General features: G+C 37.1%; 1 protein-coding gene across 9 annotated transcripts in view; it reads right to left on the bottom strand.

The window, feature by feature from the left end:
- Window positions 1-20,637, bottom strand: part of ATP8A1 (ATPase phospholipid transporting 8A1) — a 127,905-nt gene that overhangs the window by 30,672 nt on the left and 76,596 nt on the right. For all 9 annotated transcript variants that reach the window (XM_068402607.1, XM_068402608.1, XM_068402604.1 and 6 more), the window contains 6 exons: window positions 18,667-18,850; window positions 18,453-18,563; window positions 11,348-11,422; window positions 11,086-11,208; window positions 8,543-8,621; window positions 4,394-4,455 (listed from right to left, as the gene is read on the bottom strand). In XM_068402607.1, coding sequence (XP_068258708.1) covers window positions 4,394-4,455; window positions 8,543-8,621; window positions 11,086-11,208; window positions 11,348-11,422; window positions 18,453-18,563; window positions 18,667-18,850 — 634 coding nt within the window. The remainder of the gene's footprint in view (window positions 1-4,393; window positions 4,456-8,542; window positions 8,622-11,085; window positions 11,209-11,347; window positions 11,423-18,452; window positions 18,564-18,666; window positions 18,851-20,637) is intronic.

Below are 20,637 nucleotides of genomic sequence, written 5' to 3' on the forward strand. Positions count from 1 at the left end.
ACAAGAAATCAAACTGGTATTCTGTATACAGCACTGAGCGTTTTTTAAAGAGACCTCTCAAGAATGGTCGTACAAATATTTTCATGGTGCTCTACTATTTGAAATTTATGTTTGAAGAAACAATTCCAGGACATGATATGAATTAGTGCATGTTCTTGACTTTATTTGTGGATCCAAAGAAATGATATTAACTTCTGAATCCCTTTGCTACTGATTTTTGCACAAGTGATGACTGCAGAATTCCTAAAAACAGATTAAAAGCAGAGGGAAGAATGAGAGTACCTTAGCCTTATGATTTGATATTTCAAGTCAATGACTGACAACTGTCACTGCACATACAACTTCACATGCACAGATCTTAAAAAAAATCTTCAAAAAAATCTGCACTCTCCCCCCAATTCTGAAAGTCTCTCAAATCTTTGTGTGTGCTCCAGACCTCCTTGGATTCCTGTGCAAGAGCAGGAATACATCAATTGCAGCCCCCATCCCTCCCCAGATTTTCAATCTGAAGGGAAGGAAAGTGGAGAATCTGGAAAACAAATGAAAAAGCAGGTTGGCTAGACTTACAATGGTGAAATAATGTTTTCTTGGGAAATTCCTGGCCACTCTGCAGGTCAGTAGCAAGCAATTAGCCTCTCAAGATGGTGAGGTTTCAGCTCTCCTAGTTGAAAACTGGTTGCAGAAGGTGACAACAATTGCACTGTGACCTCAGTTTTAGCATTTATGGATACAGCTTGACATACAGTAATGAGTAGCTCCAGGTTACTATATTGGAAGTATCAGAAATTAACTGATTTCTGAAGGTGGTGGAAAATGTTGCTGCAAATCTGAAAATGCAGGCTCCAATGTTTGTGAGTCAGCTGACATCACAGATGATACTCAGATGTTCTGCAGTACCGAATCATAGAATAGTTTGGGTTGGAAGGGACCTTTAAACATCATCTAGTTCAACCCCCTTGAAATAAGCAGGGACATCTTCAACTAGATCAGGTTGCTCAGAGCCCCGTCCAACCTGACCTTGAATATTTTCAGGGATGGGGCATCTACCACCTCTCTGGACAACCTGTTGCAGTGTTTCACCACCCTCATTGTAAAAAATTTCTTCCTTATATCTAGTCTAAATCTACCTTTTTAGTTTAAAACCATTACCCCTTGTCCTATTGCTACAGTCCCTACTAAAAAGTTTGTCCCCATCTTTCTTATAGTCCCCCTTTAAGCACTGAAAGGCTGCTATAAGGTCTCCCCAGAGCCTTCTCTTCTCCAGGCTGAACAGCTCCAACTCGCTCAGCCTGTCTTCATAGGAGAGATGCTCCAGCACTCTGATCATCTTCATGGCCCTCCTCTGGACCCACACCAACAGGTCCATGCCTTTCCTGTGCTGAGGGCTCCAGCGCTGAACAGAGTACTCCAGTTGGGGTCTCACGAGAGCAGAGCAGAGGGGCAGAATCACCTTCTTTGACCTGCTGGCCACACTTCTTTTGGTGCAGCCCAGGATACAGTTGGCTTTCTGGGCTGCGAGCAGACATTGCCAGCTCATGTCCAGCTTTTCATCCACCAGTGCCACCAGGTCCTTCTCCTCAGGGCTGCTCTCAATCCCTTCGTCCTCCAGCCTGTATTAATAACTGGGGATTGCCCCGACCCACATGCAGGACCTTGCACTTGGCCTTGTTCAACCTCATGAGGTTCATATGGGCTCACTTCTCAGGCTTGTCCAGGTCCATCCAGATGGCATCCCATCCCTCGGGTGTGTCAACTGCACCACTCACCTTCGTGTCATCTGCAAACTCGATGAGGGCGCACTCGATCCCACTGTCTATGTCATTGATGAAGATATTAAACAGTACTGGTCCCAGTACGGACCCCTGAGGGACAGCACTTGTCGCCGATCTCCACCTGGACACTGAGCCATTGACCACTACCCTCTGGATGTGATCATCCAACCAATTACTCATCCACCAAACAGTCCACCCATCAAATCCATATCTCTGCAATTTAGAGAGAAGGATGTTGTGGGGAACTGTGTCAAAGGCCCAGATAGATGACATCTGTGGCTCTTCCCTTGTCTACTGATGCATTCACTCCATCATAGAAGGCCACTAGGTCGGTCAGGCAGGACTTGCCCTTGGTGAAGCCACGCTGGCTGTCTTGAATCACCTCTCTGTCCTCCATGTGCCTTAGCATAGCTTCTAGGATGACCTGTTCCATGATCTTCCCAGGCACAGAGGTGAGGCTGACAAGCTGGTAGTTCCCAGGGTCCTCCTTCCGACCCTTCCCAAAAAATGGGTGCAATGTTTCCCTTTTTCCAGTCACCAGGGACTTCACCTGACTGCCATGATTTTTCAAGTATCATCAAGAGCGGCTTGGCAACTACATCAGCCAATAATCAGTCCTGCAAGATTTCAGGACTTATCCATCAACTGATGAGTGACCATCTAAACAACAGTACTTTTTGCACACTCACTTCCACAGGACCTAGTGTAATCCAGAAACTCCTACTACAGCATATGTACCTTGTTTTCTCCTGGTGCCAAGCTTGGCTTTTGGAAGGAAGCGCAGAGCAGAACAACTGGGTAGGATGAAGTTCTGAGATTGCTTCAGGAAAGAACTTCAGCTGTGATTGCAGCAGTATGTTGAATAATTGGGCTTAACAAGTGTACAGTGCTAATACACTCTACAAAATGGTGGCCAATATGAAGGATACTTTTAGAACAATCAAGTAAAAGGAGATGCTATCAGAAAACTTGGCTTAGGTGCTAAGATATTGAAGTTATGCAACTCAGGTACATACACATACAATTCATAAAATAAACTGCTGAACTGAGCAAGGCTGCAATTTGTAAGTATAGCAAACAATTAAACATTTGTAGATGCGGTGAAAACCTGGTGCAGAGAACCTCTCCCCAAGAAGAACCTGTTCTGGCAGATACTCTTAGGAAGTATTTATCAATAGGGGGGGAAAGCAGTGACATTCAGATAAATGACTGACTTCTAAACACTGCTTGGTGTTATGAGATCATAATACAAATAGACCTGTGTCAGTTGAACTACTTCTGTCAGGACTGAGCTATGACAATTACTGTGAACTTACATCTTATTTTTATTAAGACTTGCACAGAAAACACTTACCCAGGTTATTCCATCCATCCCTAACAGAGATCAGTTCACCATATGATAGATTGCATGATCATATGCGACTACTGCTGACAAAACATGCTGTGCTTGGCTTTTGGAACAGGGAGAGGGAAGTGCAGAGAAAAAACTTTTAAGAGAATGTGTGAACAAACAGTTTTTCAATGTGCCTGAAAGAACCAGTTTAAAGTCCACATATGTACTGGCAGAAGAAACGTTTTATTTTGACTGCCACAGCAGTAGGACATACACAGAATGGGCTGTGATTACTTGGCCCTTCATGCTCTTTAACCATTCTGGTTAGCTGACCAGAAAACACTATTCAAAATGTTCTCTCATGCATAGCAGAGGTTGACAGTAGCTACATTCTCAAAGGACTACAAGGTGTTCTAGAATACTTCTGTATTATATCAGTTATGATGTTTCCCTGTTCCCTAAGGAAATTGAATTTGATGTGAATTTGTATTTCTATTACAGTCTCCTTATGCTGATGGAAGAATTAATTTCGTTTTTGTATCTGCCAACAACAGGAAGTTGAAAAATTAATTAAACTCTTAACATTGAAAAACAGAGGAAAGTAAGCACAAGTCTAATTTTGCTTCTAAGAGATCTTGGAAAACCCACATCTATTGGGTAACATTGATACCTAGCAAATGAAAAACAGGTATTTAGGTTCATTGATTTATTCTAGGAGACAAAAGATTAAAAGAAAAAAACCCAATAATTAATAATATCTATGACAGTAACAGAAGGGTGGGTCAGGTGTAATTCTGGCAGTTTGGTTGCCCCCAAAGAGGCATCCCACAAATCTTGGTTCCATGGGGCTCCACCCCTCTTTCAAGGCTCCATAATAAATTATGAGAGGGAGAACAGAATTGTATCTTCACAAGTCCACAAACCAGTTTCATATCCAGTAACCTGGGATTTACCCAATGCAGAAACTTACCTTAAATTAAGGAGCATGCTAATTAGGGAATGACAATTCCCATTACATAAAAAATACATTTTCCAGTAAAGGACAGATGTATCTTCTGCATCTTTAATAAACTGCTTTGTTTTAAAAACTGGAATTAGAATGCAAAATGCAATTCAAAGCTTCTCAAAGAGTGATTCAGGTGCCATTTCTTATCTTAAGGCACTACAATGAATCAAGTCTTCTACGTAGAGAACAATAAATAGTAACAAAATCACATCTCTTAAAGAGTTAAAGATAGAGCCAATATAGATAGCTGACAGAGCACCAGATAGCTGTAGGAAGACTTACTGTGTATACAGTGTTCCCCAGGAGCAGGTAATCTGAAGTTTTGCCATTGTTGAATACAGTACCTGGAGAAGAAAACAGTGATAAAAATAAAAACATTTAAACATTTAAATATCCACAATAGTGATATATATATATATATATATACACACATATATAAAATCTTATTTTTGGTACAAAAGAGATGGCAGCACTTCCTACAGGGTACTTACAGCAGATTTCACCTTGAACTGAACTGAACAGTAGAGATCTGCAACTTTTATACTTTTTAGTCCTTTAAAACTTTCAGTGACTTCAGGAATTAGGCTAGAAACAGGAGCTTTTTGTAACATCACATATCAATATGAGTAATATTGTATTCAGTAATAATTCAATTAGAGTGACTTTTAAGTTCAGAGATACAGTATCGTACCCTCAGAAAACTATGGAATAGAATAGCTATAGTGTACATTGACTGTAACATATAAGTAAACAGAAAGCTTAGAGTCAGATTTTCACTGATTCTGGATATTTTTGGCATAGAAACTTACTTATCTTTGCTCTTACCCATACTTCTGAGATTCAGTTTTAGTAAAAAGACAAAATATACTCAATTTTAATTCTTGAGATGCTTGTTATTCATAACATTTTCAAATTTACCCAACTCAAATCTGTGGATTTATATAAATACATATCCATTTTGCACATATGGATACACACACGGCATTTACACAACGAGTCAGTGCCCTGAAGAGATGTGTTTGCATAAAAATCACATCTACTGTGGTTCTTACGTTCAGAATTATGAAGCAGTGAATTTATGCTTATTTAACAGAACTTATTTATGATTATTGCCAGAGCGCAGACTTTTCTGATCCCGGTTCTGTGAAAGTTCTTGGCAGACATGGGACAACACACAACTGAGCACTCTAGAGGGAATTCCTCATTCTCAATTAGAATTATTGAGCCTGCTAAATTCTTACGTGTTCAGTTTAGAAATGCTTTTAGCACTTGAGATTGTTCATATACTGCAACTAAACCAGAACACTTAACTCTGCTGTAGAGGTTCTAATCACTGGGGTGCTGCTTTTTACTGCCACCATACAAAGCGATATCAAAATATTGTGCATGTAGTAAAGAAGGATAAAAGTGTAAGACAAAAAAAGAAAGAATAAAACTCACTAATGCTCAGAAAGCATAATGATGGATGTTTGTAGTAAGGAAGGATAAAAGTACAAGACAAAAAAATTCACGAATGCTGAGAGAACATAAGGAAGGATGTTTTTAAAAAGCTGTGTTGGGGGAAAGAGAAGAATAAAGGTGTTTGTTTTTTGGTTTTTTTTTGTTTTTTTTTTGGGGGGGGGGAGGGTGGGGATGGGTTTAAAACTCCTCTGATTGGGCTGGCCAGAAGAAGGTGACAAGCTAATAAAAATGGTCTGTAGTTGAGAACACTTATTTTACCACTATCCTCAGCTAGCATACGGTATATTAGACGTTGCTCATTAAATATGTTTTCATATTTGTGTTGAGTGTTTTTTTCCAGCCTTCATATCACCTTTACACACGCTTGAAATGAAATTCTTTTTAGTCACGGATGAAGAGTGCTCCTTTCTAAAAGCTTTTCAGGATCTGTGAGGCCAGTTTATCACAGAAAAAAAAAGATCTATTTATTCATATTCTGGAAGAGACAGCAGGTGAAAGTTCACACAAAAAATCAGAATAAAAATGCTTGCAAACAGTCCTCCTTAACCTATCCCTTTCCCATTCCAAGATGAGGAGCTCACAACGGCTGCCTCCTTAGCTCAAGTGATACTGGTTGCATTCCTGGCACTTTCCCCATTTAACTATCTCCCTGGACAGACTAGCACACCACAAAGGACAACAAGAGCTCTGGAAGCCTGAAAACAAAGCTGAGACCATGGCTCATTCACTTGTACATGTAAGTTTGGCTTCTGCCATTTACTGTTACGTTGACAGAGTTGCATCAGAAGAAGCTTCTGTGAAGATTTATGTCCTTGTCACTTTTCATATCCACAGGACAGTACATGGAGTGCAAAGACACTAGTTTTGTGTACTGTCCAATGGTTAGGTTCCATGGACAAACAAAATTCTTACAAAAAATTCTTACAAATCCATACCTATTCTCCGATCACTTATTTCTTGGTAGACTCTACTATGCTGCAAGCAGTTTGACATTTCACACTTACAGACAAGAAAGAGGCGGACAAGTGAGACTAAAGAGTAAACAGGAGGAAATGCTCTAAGAAAATGTTAGACTGTGAGTTCTGAGAGATTTTCATGATCTTCAAGATTTGGTTTTCAATGTTCTAATAAATATCTGCTCAAACATGCACTCCGCTGCTTTACAATACATACCTAGCAGTAAAGAGCATAATGAGGATAAAACAGAGGAACAGGCAGGCAGCTAAGTCTGTTCCCATCAGTCAGAGTGCTGGGACTCAGCAGTCTTACACACTCTTAGGCACAAAGCTGAGCTATCCCCCATTCTTCCCATTCCTCCTTTCACGTTTCAGGACCCTCCTGCATCTCTTCTTTGCTAAGGGAAGGTGGAGGCTGAGACTTGTGCTCAGAATTTCCTCTCTGGTGGCTCTCTCTGACACTTATCAGCTCCTCCCTAGGAAACTAATAGCATTATCTCCCTTTCCTCTTTACACACACAGCCATAAGAGATTTAATTAACAGCAGCTCCCATCCTGCGCTCATTTTCCCTTCATGCAGAACTCCGTGCACCAGCTGGACCCACGTCAGGTACTGATTATATTGCCCACCACGTACACAAGCCCCAGGTCCCAATTCTGCTCCCCTTACTCACCTGGCCTTTCTCTAGGAATGAAAGAGGACGACAGAAGGCAATTTGTTCAGACTTGTAGAAGCCACCCACTTGCCAGCAGGTCAGTTCTAGCCCAGGCACTGTGAGCTCAAGAGAGCTTCGCTACAGTGTTCTCACAAGTGCTCGTGCAAGTCTCAGCTTTGCCATTCACACGTGAACTCTATTCTGCGTCACCACATACACTCCTTAAACACTTCTCCATCATGTAACACATAAATCTCTCACACGGATTGGCTACAGCTTTGAATGGGGATTTTGGTTTGGGTTTGAGGTTGTGGTTTTAAAGTATGCATTGACATTTTGGGACCTCTTTCCTCCCGGGCTGTCTACACCTCTCCAATGCAAACTGCTGCCACTGAACTCACATCCAGTGTGATGTGGGTGTCCTTTCAGAGAAAACAGTCTGCTACTGACTGCCCTTTACCCATCAGAAGTCACTGAGGGTAAAATATACTCTGCAAGAAGTTTTTGGGCACAAGCACTTGTGACCGTCTCACTATCTAGTCCCAACGGTTCCAAAATGTCCATAAGGATATTTCTGTCCCCTATGCCAGGGCAAACTGCCTGGCTATCTCAGGGAAACCAAGCAGACTACTCACTTTACAGAAAACCTGCAGGGTACACACTTTTTTTTTTTTTTCCTCTCCCCACAAAGTGGAAGCCAAACAAAACTCCACCTCTGTAAGAGCTCCTGGACACACACAAACACTCCCACAAACTGGAAGCAGTGCTTTCAAGGTTCCTCTAATTAATATAGCTTTCCTCCCAACCGTGCTGCGTCCTTCTGCAACTCGGGTGCATACGGAGCAGTTGAACTAGAAGAGTGACAGGATTGAGCTGTCCAAGATGTCCCAGTTTCCTCTGGCACAAGCCTACTCAAGCTAGATGTAAACTAACAGGTTGGTATGCCCTTTAAGTAACAGGAGAGAAGGTACACACATCAGCAACAAAAGCCTACAAAACGTAAGAGACAATGCAAGGGACAGTACTGATTTAGGATCTTGTAGGTATTTACCATGGTAGCGTACTATATAAAAAAAATAGCATAATTAAATAGCAAACTCTTTTTCTCCATCGTTTCAGTTTACTTAAAACCTATTTATATAGTTTTATGTATACGTACATAACATTACTCCTACTTTTAAACAGATTTTAAATAAAATATCTTAAATATATTGCATCTGCTCTAGTTCTAGAAATGGTATCTTGAAATTTAATCACACAAAACTGTTAGTATTTATAAAGCTTTCCTAAGAAAAAAGAAGGTATTTAGATATTTTGTACCTTTGAACATTTATATTTTTATTTTTCATACTACTTACCATGCTGGAGGGCTTTTAGTGGAAACCAAAACAGAATGATTGAGTGGAAGAGGCCATTTAAACAATGAACCCAGAAAACCTAAGGGAAAACAGAAAATCCATGAGAACCATTTGCAATGAACTAGCTCTGTGAACCCTGACCTTTCTTTTTATCTGTGTGTTAGATTCACAAAATGTGTTTCTGTCAGGCCACCACTGTGAAGTAATATAACTGACAGGCACTTTCTGCCTCTTAGCTCTTCATGGGTCATTTGTTTATTTTTATGTTTTGAAAAAAGTGTGTATTATCTCCTCCTCTTAATTTCAAATCAGTAGGGAAATTAAAATGTATACATTTGGGAATATCAACAGAAAAATTAAACTAAACCAGACAAGTGGAACAATTGCTACATTCTAAGTAGGGAATCAAAAAGGACTCTAGGTTTTATAATTTACATTTTGTGTAGTAAGAAATTTGGATGGTAGAACAATCAAAACCTGACTTTTACATATGCCTACATACATATTTCCACATACAAAGAAATTAAAAAAGGACAAATAGAAGTATCTTCCTTAGATGTCTCCTTACATGCTCCATTCTTGAGCATAGCTTCATCATATTAAACCTCCTTTAGTGTTATTTGGTAAATAATTGAAATTTTACTTTCAAACTTATTTTCATTTGTAAAATATGCTTCTGCAAAGAACTGTATTAAGGATAAACAACCTATTGATGTTTTCCATAATGTATTGTATAATGACATAAAAAGACTTAATCAAAAATATGTAACCCATTTCCTTCAGTATAGCAATCATGTTTTTTTCATTAACAACGCTTTTAACTATCATAGCCTTTATTGTAACTAACTGATGTGTATTATGAGTGTTAACGTGTTCAAACAATTGAAATTAAGTTGCCTGCCTCACAACATTTTCCACAATGTCTCAAAGTCTTTTGTTAGATTATACAACTACACTAGGTTGTATGATCCAATTTACACTCCAATACTTTGCACATTTGAACTTGTGCTACTCATTAACCTTTGTCTCTCCTTCTTGCTATGGCATTACCAGAAGTTTTTATTTGACAGAAAGCACAGGTGGGTGCAAGAAAAATTAGTTCTACTTTTCCATTTTCCTGACCAATTCTTATTGTCACACGCTAATCCTTTAACCTCTGTCATGACCTCATAACCTTTGATCCCTTTTACCATAACAAACATCTGCATCAACATTCAAGGCAGCAATGTTTCCAAATCTTTAACACCAACTATTCAACTTATATAGGTCGGAATTTTGTAGCTGGGAAGTTTGTGGATGTTTATTCATAGCAAGTGTTGTACGGGAATAGTCACAGAATTTCCAATGAAGTCAACAATACATCTGTGCAATAATAAAAATATTATAGGCTTGTTTAAAAACAGAAAAATCCAACAATTGTAACTCATGACTTATTTATTAAAACTACAACAAAAGTGTCTGTATTAATGGACTATGAAAAGTCTGATATTTGTAAAGCATTCACAGTGACACAAGAAGCTATTTTCCCTAGTTTCCTTACAACTTTCAGGTTTGTTTTTTTGTGGGTGAAGGGATGAAGTGAGGAAAAAGGAGAAAAATCTCATACGCTTCAGTGAACAAAGATAGTTTAGACAAACAATTCTATATAGATAGAGGTACTCCAGTTTTACAGTACAAGTAGCACAGACTTGAGAGCCAAGTAACGCTGCATCAGCTCCACACATCTACTACAGACCAGCCCATGCAGGCATTGTTAATTCAATGACAAATTGAAAATGTCCCCAAGTTCAACACCTAATGACGTTTCTTGAAATGTCCCAATGATATTTAGAAGAATCAAATAAAATCAGAAGGAACTCTTAGAAACATCATGCATTCATGAAATTGCAGATTCAGGCCAAAGCTTCATCTAGGTTTTGAAAGAGATTATTTATGGACAAATCTGTAGAAATTGTGTATATTTTCTATGTTAGAGAGTCCTGCATTCTTTTACTATTTCTTGTGCTAGTCTCTCCAAGATGAATGTCACTCATTTCCCACCAAAAGTAGCCTCAGATTCCTTTTGATCCATCCTGACACGTTCTTAAGTGTCTCCAAGTATTTTTTCCCTAAATTCAAAATTAAACCATAAAATCACAACTCCAAATTGACAGAGAATAGTACCAAGTTCCTCCGTTTACAAATCTAATGACAGTTCTTATTGTCCTCTGCAACACTTCTCCACAGGCTTCAGTAATCCATTTCCATATAACAGTTCAAATACATACAGCCTAGCGTCAGAGCGGTCTAATCACTTCTGCCTAAAGAAAACAGCTTTATTACCAGGGGAGAAAAAAAAGATTAGGGCTGAAAAAAATAAAATGCTTGCTGTTGACTTCTGTACTTGCTAAAAATGGATAAATATGATTTGCACCAGACAAGTGGACAACTGGAAATAGTAGTAATAAAGACCCCTTCCATTTTTAATTATAAGCAGCACACAGCAAAAAGGATAACTATACTGAATTCCCGCTTTAATTATATTTGATTTTTGTTTAATCTACCTTAGTATTGAAGTCCAGTGCCTTTTGGGAAGTCTTGTATAACTCTGGATATTTCAGCATGTTTTCTTTTCGACAGGATCTCTCAAATATTCCAAGAGTTAGTGGAGGCATTGCTGTAAACATCTAGTAAATGGAATTAAAAAAAAAAATTGAAAAAACATATTGCAAAACTTCACAGGTGAGGACTTGCTTAAAGATTGCTTACTCAAGAAACTTTCATGATTATGATTGAAAATAACTGAAAACACACAAATCATCTTACCACATTGTAGAGACCTATACACCATCTTTCAAAAAGAATTTGTCCAGAAAAGCCATTGACAAAAGCAAACCAGATCTGAAAAAGAAGAGAACCGTGTATTACTCAAATGTCCTGTGAGGTGTGATTAATAAATTTTTTTTTCTCAGCTTCACAAAAAGGGGTATCCCTAGAACACATTTACAAAACAGCTGAGGATGTTATGGCTTAAACATATATAAAAAAATATAATAATAACAAAAAACCTGTGTTCAGAACAGATAATGGGCAATCTAGTCAAATATGTGAGCAATCCACCTAAATATGAAAACATTTCAAGAAAGTAGCTATTTTCAGCAAGAATTTCATTTTTGTTAAGTATTTAAGAGTGGTTTAGCTCACTGCATTTGTATTGTACTTAATTCTTAATGAAATAAAAATTCTGAGAAATATCAGGGAAAAAAAAAGTATCACAGGGAACACCTACAGACTAGAAGCAGTCATCTTCTAATCATTAGCAAACCTCCTAACAGAATTCATTCAGTAAGCTGTAGTTTGGAACTGAAAACTGTACCAATATTCCTTCCTCACACATGAAACTCATGAGAGGATGAGGCTTTCCCAGAGCACTAAATCAACTACAATTACTTAGTTAACAAGCACTAACTCAACTACAGAGTATTTGAGAGGCACAGCTGGAAACCTCTTTCATTGCATAAGTTTTATCACTTTTAGCAAAAAAGTTAAAATCAAATTTAATTTGAAAGGCATCATAACACATTTTCTTATGTTTTTCAGTACAGCATGCAGCATGACTGCCTTCTTCTATTTCTTACTTCACTTCCACAATGACAAGGTGGAGAAGAAGCACGTCTGATGAATCTTTATTAACAAGCTACACCGAAACTGTATTGCCTACGACAAACATAAGCTGTAAGGTGACAGAAGCTAGAATCATCTAAACAATATTCTACTCAACTTAAGACTCATGTTTTAAGCGAATGTTTAGATGCTGCTTTGCAGAGACTTTACTACAGTTCACATTTCATTTGACTTTATTATGGAAGCATGAATTGCTACAATCAATATGTGTGTTTATCAATATGCACCCAGGCTGGTCTCTAGATGACCAGATTCTATGAACAAGCTCATAGGCTCTTACCATGTTGTGGAATGTTTCAACATGTTTGTGAATACTTTGAGATGGAAAACACCCCTGAAATTAGCAACTATTAGCACTAGAAATGGGAGTTAAAATCCAGCTAAAATTGCTGTTTGTTCAACCAATAAATGAAAAGTAAGCAGATTTTTTTGGTGGTCAATTATTGGAACAAGATTGCATACAAAATCATAAATGTCAGAGGCTGCAACGTCGAGATATAAAATACACTGAATTTTCTGAAAACTTATAATGCTAAATTTCTTTATTTTGATTGACTTAATGGTAACAAACACACTATTTTCTAACCTTTCAGTCCATCCACAGAAAAGACAATGGAATTACTTTATGCCAGTTAACTGAGATTTTTATAAGCTCTTGCATATTTTGATTTTTGACTTTTGAAATAGGAATTATGATTAAACTGTGATGAATTTAGAAGACATTTATTAGCAGCAGTTTCTCAGTAGTTGATTATGAGGGAGCAAGATGAGTGTATAATCAGTTGTTCATTACTGAACAATTAATTATGCACTCAACATCAGCACAATTTTTGGATGCTTTACAACTAAGCTAAATGTGTGAACCTAATCCAGAACCTCCGTTGGACACAAGCTGTGCTCCTCAACAGCCTTCTTTCTTTTCAACCTTCTCACTATACATAGTTCCCACATTCTTTTACTCCCAATCCAGAAAGACAGCTAGGAAGACAGTTCTTGAGACAGGAGTGAAGGACAGATATTATTATATCATTGACCCTTAATATTTTTTTAATTTTTTTGTATCAAATACTGGAGTAAGCGTGAGAATTCTTAATCTGAAAGGGTTTAAGGTGGTGGAAAAGGAAAGTCTTAATAGAAAATACATGACTCAGTAGCTGGGCACATTTACACGTACACGTATGTATACATATAAATATGCACACATATTTATACATGTGTACATCTCACTGCTGCTAATTTCAGACAGATTTAACAAAAATATGACTCTGTAGGAAGAAAATAAAACAGACCGCAAGTAGACATACACTTGACCCCTCATAACCAAGAAGTACACGCAAAGAACATTAACTTTCTGTTGTGATCTAACAGTCAACATGTTATAAAACTTTAATTTAAAAAGAAAGGTCTAAATACATGTACTGAAGCTATTACACATACTCACTTCTATTAAAGGTAAGTGATGCTAAGGAACACCTGAAAATGTTTTGGACTGACTGTTTTAAAGAAATGCAAGAATTTATGATAAAATTTCAATTTACAATGAATGTCATATATGAAGTCACTACCAATCCTCTCAGAAATCCTATGCATCATTTTATTCCTTAAAAACCCTGACGCTTTCAGTTTTATTTTGTACAGAATTTAAGTTAAAATTATCATGCTATTTAAACTCTGAAAACTACAGTTTTACTGTAGAACTGTGAAGAAATCCTTTAAGTTATAACAGTAACTTCTTGAAATCTTAGTATTTACTTTCTTCCAAAGAAAGCATGCAAGTTACAGGCATTTCAGTTAAGTTTTAGTGTAATAAGGAACTGGAGCAAATCTCGGCCAGAACTCTAGATGCAAGCCAAGAAGAACTGAAATTTGGTAGCATCCCCGTGTTCTAAAGTTCTTGTTGAATCTATTAAAAAAAAAAAAAAGGCTGGGAAGAGAAACCTTTTAATGTGGCTAAAACAATGTCCTCTGTAGTACAAACACTACTACTTAGTGGAATACCAGATACACTACTTTAAGAGACAAAGTATCTTTAATATCTAAGCAGAAACATGGATTTTCTATTGTTTACAAGACAGTATTTGAATGTTCACATTAAAAACACCTATAATTAGCCAATCTAGGGCAGGGAGGTGGTGGTATGGGGAAGCAGCAAGGATAAATACAGCCCTCAGCTCAAACTGTAAGAGGGGAAGAAAGTCACACACGCACCCTAACTTCTGAACCCTGGACCCTAGAAAATTACACTCTTAACCATACTTGAAAAAACCTCTATGGAGCTTACTACAGTATTAATAGTGACAGTGACAAGAAACACACAGTTTCTCGCTTCACAGTGGGAAATTTATTCATGGACAAGTATGTTTCATTCTGATTATGGTGGACAACGATGGCAGCTGTACCTGCAAAATAAGTTTTTAGGACATATCGTACATGATACTAATTTAGAGGCAGATTCAGCCACTTCTCTCCTAAGGGGTAGGTCCTACTCTAACAGCTAAAATTACTAATCCAGCATCCCTATACAGAAGGACAGGAGATAGGTGTCCTTGAAAAGTAATTTAAACTATGTAAATGAGGGAGAAGTGAAAATTCAGGCCATTTTATAGTTCAGTTGCTACGTAATTTCCATTGAAAATGAAAGGTTTAGGTTCACAGCACTTCTCAAATGAGATGAGCCTCAATGCAGCTCCCTGTATTTCTAAGTTTTCAAACCATACAATGCAAAAAAGTGAGCATGAGCACAAGTACTTTCTGCTGTCAATCTTTTAAACTGAACTCGGTGCAGTTTGCCTACATTAAGTATGTTATGGCACACTGAACAACAGCACCTAAACTCTACAGCTCAGCAGCAGTGTGAGTGTACACAGAAAGCCTGCTCATGTTTGGGGTGATGCATGATATGGGTCTCAGTATGACCACAGGCATTCATCTGATGTGTCAGGCAAAGGAAATCGGGAACAAAATAGTAAACTTCAGTTATGGACATGAGCAGCAGAAAGTGTGTAACTCAGCAGTGGGATGAAAGGGGCTTGGGGGGGGGGGGGGGCGGAAATAGAAAAAAAAGATAACCATCATCCAAAGTTTACGGAATGAAAAAGAGGCTGTTACAGCTCTAATTACTTAGTATAATTGAATTTTTTACATAGTATCACTTAAATTGTATGAATGGCCACATTTAAGGATTTGTGACTGAACTTTAAATGCGAACTCCAGGCAACTGTTTCTTCTGTTTGTGTCCTGGTCTTTTACTCTTTTTGTTTGTATTTTCCCCTACATGAAACGTGAATGAACTATGCAGATCCTCAAAAATTATTAGTTTGTTTTAAACTGTAAATCTTTTTATTTAACATAAACCAGTAATTTTATGTTATCAGTAGTTATTACTAGTGAGCAGAACAAAAAGAAGGAATAGGAAAATTTTGTACCTCCGATATTGAAGGGAGACTTGCACAACTTCACAAAATGAGTAGTTTAACAAAAAGAGTATATATGCAGTAATGGTACTTATAAAAACAAACCAAATCCACAAAGGAGTTCTCAATCACTAGATCGATCTCAATCCCAACCATCATTATAAGGTAATGACAGTGCCCTCAAAATAAGCATGAGACTCTGCATAGGCATATCCTATGTGAGTGTGAGGCTCTGTTCAGGCTTAATAATGCACATTAGCAGTCTATTAGAAATTCAAAGTTTTCACTTGCAATTTAGAGTGATACTTCAGAATATAACCTCTAAAGTTACTGGGACTAGTTCCATACAAAAGATGAGGCCCATGTCTAAATATCTATTGTGTCGAGACACAGAATAGAAAAAGTTATTACAGACCACTTCTAGTTTCTTATGAATAGGACTTTAAATGTTGATAAACACTCTTCACTCTGCAGGAGTATTACTATAGACCTTTACCATTTTCTGAACCAAGAAACCAATGGCACTTACTTTATATCACCCCATGAATGCCTAGGAGAAAGGCTGTATTTTAGGTTAAATGGAATCTATTACGTTACTTGTTTGATTAGTACTGAGCAGACATTTAAAAATATAATATGCATCTATTAAGTAAAGGCAGGTATTTTTAGTTATTGTCAGCTAATAAAAGGAAACTTGTTTAAAGCAACTTCCAGACATGCCTTTCATAGCATTATTTTCTGAACTCTAAGACAGAGGAGGCGTGGCCACAAAAGCTTCACAGACGTTTTCCTGATGCAGCATTTCTGCATATTAAGCAGCAGCTTACAAATACTCATTGAGCTCTCTGCTCCCACGCCTGATCCGTACAAAAAACTGAAAAGAGATTCAGGACTGGCAGTTGTCCTTTCTAGAGACATTCAATGATGAATTTCTGCCCATTCACTCATGGTATTGACATGAGCTATTAACATCTGTGAAAGTTTTCTGAGCTAACAAATGCTGGGTATACAGGAATTCAAGCAGAAGTCATCTTGTCTTCCAGAGAAGGTGTATATGGTAAAATGCTTGTATGCATTACATAGAAAGGGTCATAACCCATACAAAAATGATCTCTTTGCCCTTCCATCTGCTCAGGAGGCAGAGACTACCTCTTCTAGTCTTTTGTATTTTTAGACTATGATCTCTGTACCTTGCATTTAACTTACTTTCACAAAGAATACAAACAGTGAGATATGTATATCTGATTTAAGTTATAAATTTACAATGTGTTTGCAGGTGACAATGACAAAATTAAGAAAAATAAGGTAGTATGTTCTAAAGCCCAATTTCGTATGTTTTCTATAAACACAAAGTATACATTAATACTGTTTTTTTCAAGTACTTCAAGAGCTACTGCTTATCAGTACTCTGGAAGTCTGATCATTCAATCAGATATTCAGCTTTTGAAATGCAGGATCTAAAGTCTGCCATCACTTCTAAAGCAAAACAGGATCTTTAATGGATTTGCTCTTTGTATAGCTTCCTACTTTATGTTTTTCTAAACAGGCTACAAACTTGCTACTATTTAGCTTGAAATCTATTTACGTTAATAACAATAAAGAGGAAAAAAAGGAAAATTTAGAAAATGTAAAAATATGCTAAGAAAAATGCACACTTTTTGGCTACAACACTTGTATATAAAAAGATGTTTAAAGTATTTTCAAATATTTCAACAGTGTAAGATCACATACATAAATATAAAAATTGGAAATATTAACCTAATGTTTACCTCAGGTCTAACAGAATTAAGGCATTTTCTTTCAGTAAAACCCACATACATACTGTGCAAGTTTAAGATATTAATTTGAAAAATCTACTAAAAAACTAAGAAAATTGTAAGAATAACTGTTAACGACATTAATGTAAAAATACAGAAGACTGAACTCTTAAAACATTTTGTGATCAAGCTTTGCAACAAATTAAATATATTTTTCCACATTTTTAACCCAAAGTATCATTCTGAATATAAAGTTTGACTCAATTATAAACTTAATTACTAGATACATATTTGGTTATAAGGAAGTAAGCAGCTCTTGAAAGAAAAAGAGGAACAGTGAATGAACCGGGGGAGAAAAACATTTAAAAATATGTTCAAAATTTTGCCATGTGGTCATGAAGGTCATGAAAACTATAGCTATACATGCTGTCTTAACCATACCTACTAATAAATGTACATTTATTACAACACGGTCCTCTCATACTACTGCATTTTTCACAGGACTCCAGTCTCCTTAAAATCCCAGACGAGAAAACTAAGTCAGCTACTTTCAGGCAAGTATCTCTGTTCATGAACTAAAGCCTAACGAGACATGCTTACCCCAATAGTGTAACTAAACAGATATGTAAAAACCTTAAGTACTCTTCTGAACAGCAAGAGCCCTGCAGTTCAACAGTGACCTGAAAAGTGGCTTCAGATTGCAAATCGGACAGTTAACTGACACCAGCTCAAAGAGCTTAAACACATACATCTCTTGGTAAATTTGAGGCTACTTGTAACTGTATTCCTTAAATACTGTAATGATGTTATCGATACAGAATTTTAACAAGCCAGCAGTATTATGCAACACATTCAGTACTAATATTTAGTACGTATTTTTAAGACAATTGTGTTTTAAAGTAAAAAAAAAAAAAAATCACTCTAATATTAATCAGTTTATTAAAAAGCAAGATTCAGTACTAGTAAGTGTTCATTGACAGTTTAAATGCTTCTTTAAAATCATAGATAATAATCAAAAGCTCAAAATAATAAAGTTTTTACTTTCAAGAGGTAATATTTACTGTACTGTAGAATTACCTCGATAATATAAAGGACTATATTCTTGTAGAAACAATACAAGATGCATTTCGCTACTCTGTTATAATTCCAGGCTCCATGAACCAACAACAAGTTCTTCAAATACTTGAACTGCAAAAAATGAAAAATGAACATACAATCAGAACATGCATACACCAATATTAATCTGATATTAAACTACTTTATTGTAATATTTTACAGTGTAAGGACTTACCTGAGCAATTGAGTAGTCTGAAGAATTAGCAGCCTGTAGACCTTCATTCCCACTAATACCAACACCAACATGTGCTGTCTGTATCATACTAACATCATTTGCTCCATCACCAATCGCTAGAGTTACTACCTGAACTTGTTTCTTAACCATTTCTACAACTTCAGATTTTTGAAGTGGTGATACCCTAAGGGGTAACAGAAAGAAGAAGGTTTAATACGGTAATGTATTAATGAATGTACTTTCAAAACATACTTTATATTCTGTGAGAAGGTAATAAAAACAGGCCAATTAACATCCTGGTCAGCGACATGGTCTTGTTATTGCCCTTCAGGTATATGTTAAAAGCACGTTCCCAGCAAAATTCATAGAAACCTTGGATTTGTTGAAGCAAGATGTTAATAGGACTGGAGACACATAGATCAAACAGCAATGGGTCCCTAAAACAGAGTAATGGAGGAAACCTCAAACACTGCCACTGCCAGTATTAACTTACAACAATTGCAGATTTTGGCATATTTTGTTGTTTATGCTTTCTATTTTCCTCTCTGTTTAAATATGTATTTTATAAACAAACTACAAGATATTTAAGACACAGATGTCAAAGCTAACAAAGGAACAAAGTGGACCACCACTAGCTTAACATACCCTACACTGCTAAATCAGAGGAAGCAACTTTGAACATTGACTCTTGATCCTTCACTTTGTTTAACTGCTGGTAACTTCTCCCTTGTTCTTTTCAGGGCTGTTCCAATTATCTGTCATTAAGAAAATGCCTGCCCACAGTTGAAGGGACAAATTATTCCAGGGCTTACTCAAAAGGTCTATTGATGAAACTCTATCAGTTTTAGCTCTATCTACCCCCATGTGTGTCACGTGTACCTTCCATTTCATGTTGTTGAAGTTCTACTCTATGATGAAATTCAGCCCTTGTAGTATTTGAGGTATGATAACTGAAAATAATACATAGAAATTATGTGCTAGGTCCTGCGTTTCACAGGGTGGGGAAGGGAAGGAGCAAACCCTAAGCAGCACAATCCACTCTTGTGCTTCCTGGTACTGGAGTCAAGGATCAGACCTTTGCCCACCCCTTTCATGGCATAAAGAGAAACAAGGAGAAATAGAAAAAAAAAGAAAAAAAAGTGAGTGTCTCTCCCTCTCTGCTGTTCACTGCTTCCTACAGCGAAAGCCATTCTGGTACCAAAGCATGACTCCTGCTGCTTCCAGCTGCAGTCACTGTGGAGCTGGGGATGTGCAGCTGGCGAAGAAAAGGTGGAACCATCCTTTCCTCATCTATCTTTCCAGCTTTCCAGACAAACTCATTCTAGATGCCTCCATGCAAAAATTAAACACAGATAAGAAGCAGAACTTGCCACTGGATACACACTGACACCAAAAATTGGGGAAAAATGTCTCCTATACGCACATTCATGCCAATAATCCGTCTGTACCATAAGCTTCTGAACTTTCCAGTTGGGGCTGTGAAAGATTCCCCTGGCGTTGCCAAATTTTCAGGGTTAAAGATTATGGGGATGTTCATACCCTGACTTAATTCTTTCAGGTCAAAAAATAAAATAAAACCAGTAGATTATAGAAGAAATTAAGAATACAAGTTTTGTATTCTTAAAAAACTGGAAAAAAAAATCTGGAAAAGCACAAGTATATTAAAAGGATTTCTATGATCTTTTGTTACACGTTTTATTTGAACTTTGCTGATGAGTATTGTATCAAGACTCGCTACAGCCAGCTTCTATAGAAGATTCCTGACCTAAGAACTTTTTCTATCTTTTTAACTTTCCAGGAACACTGTCTCATTTCCCTTTCAGACAATGTTATAGGGGCAGTTGGAAGATGGCACTTACTCTCATTGCCTGGTGCATCAAATTCATGGCGAAACCAACAAAAAAACCCAGTTTTGTTCAATTTGTTCACTCTTTGTTGTAGATTTTTATTACAAAATAATCTATTTCAACA

This window comes from Nyctibius grandis, chromosome 6, assembly GCF_013368605.1.
Source record: "Nyctibius grandis isolate bNycGra1 chromosome 6, bNycGra1.pri, whole genome shotgun sequence".
NCBI lineage: Eukaryota > Metazoa > Chordata > Aves > Nyctibiiformes > Nyctibiidae > Nyctibius > Nyctibius grandis.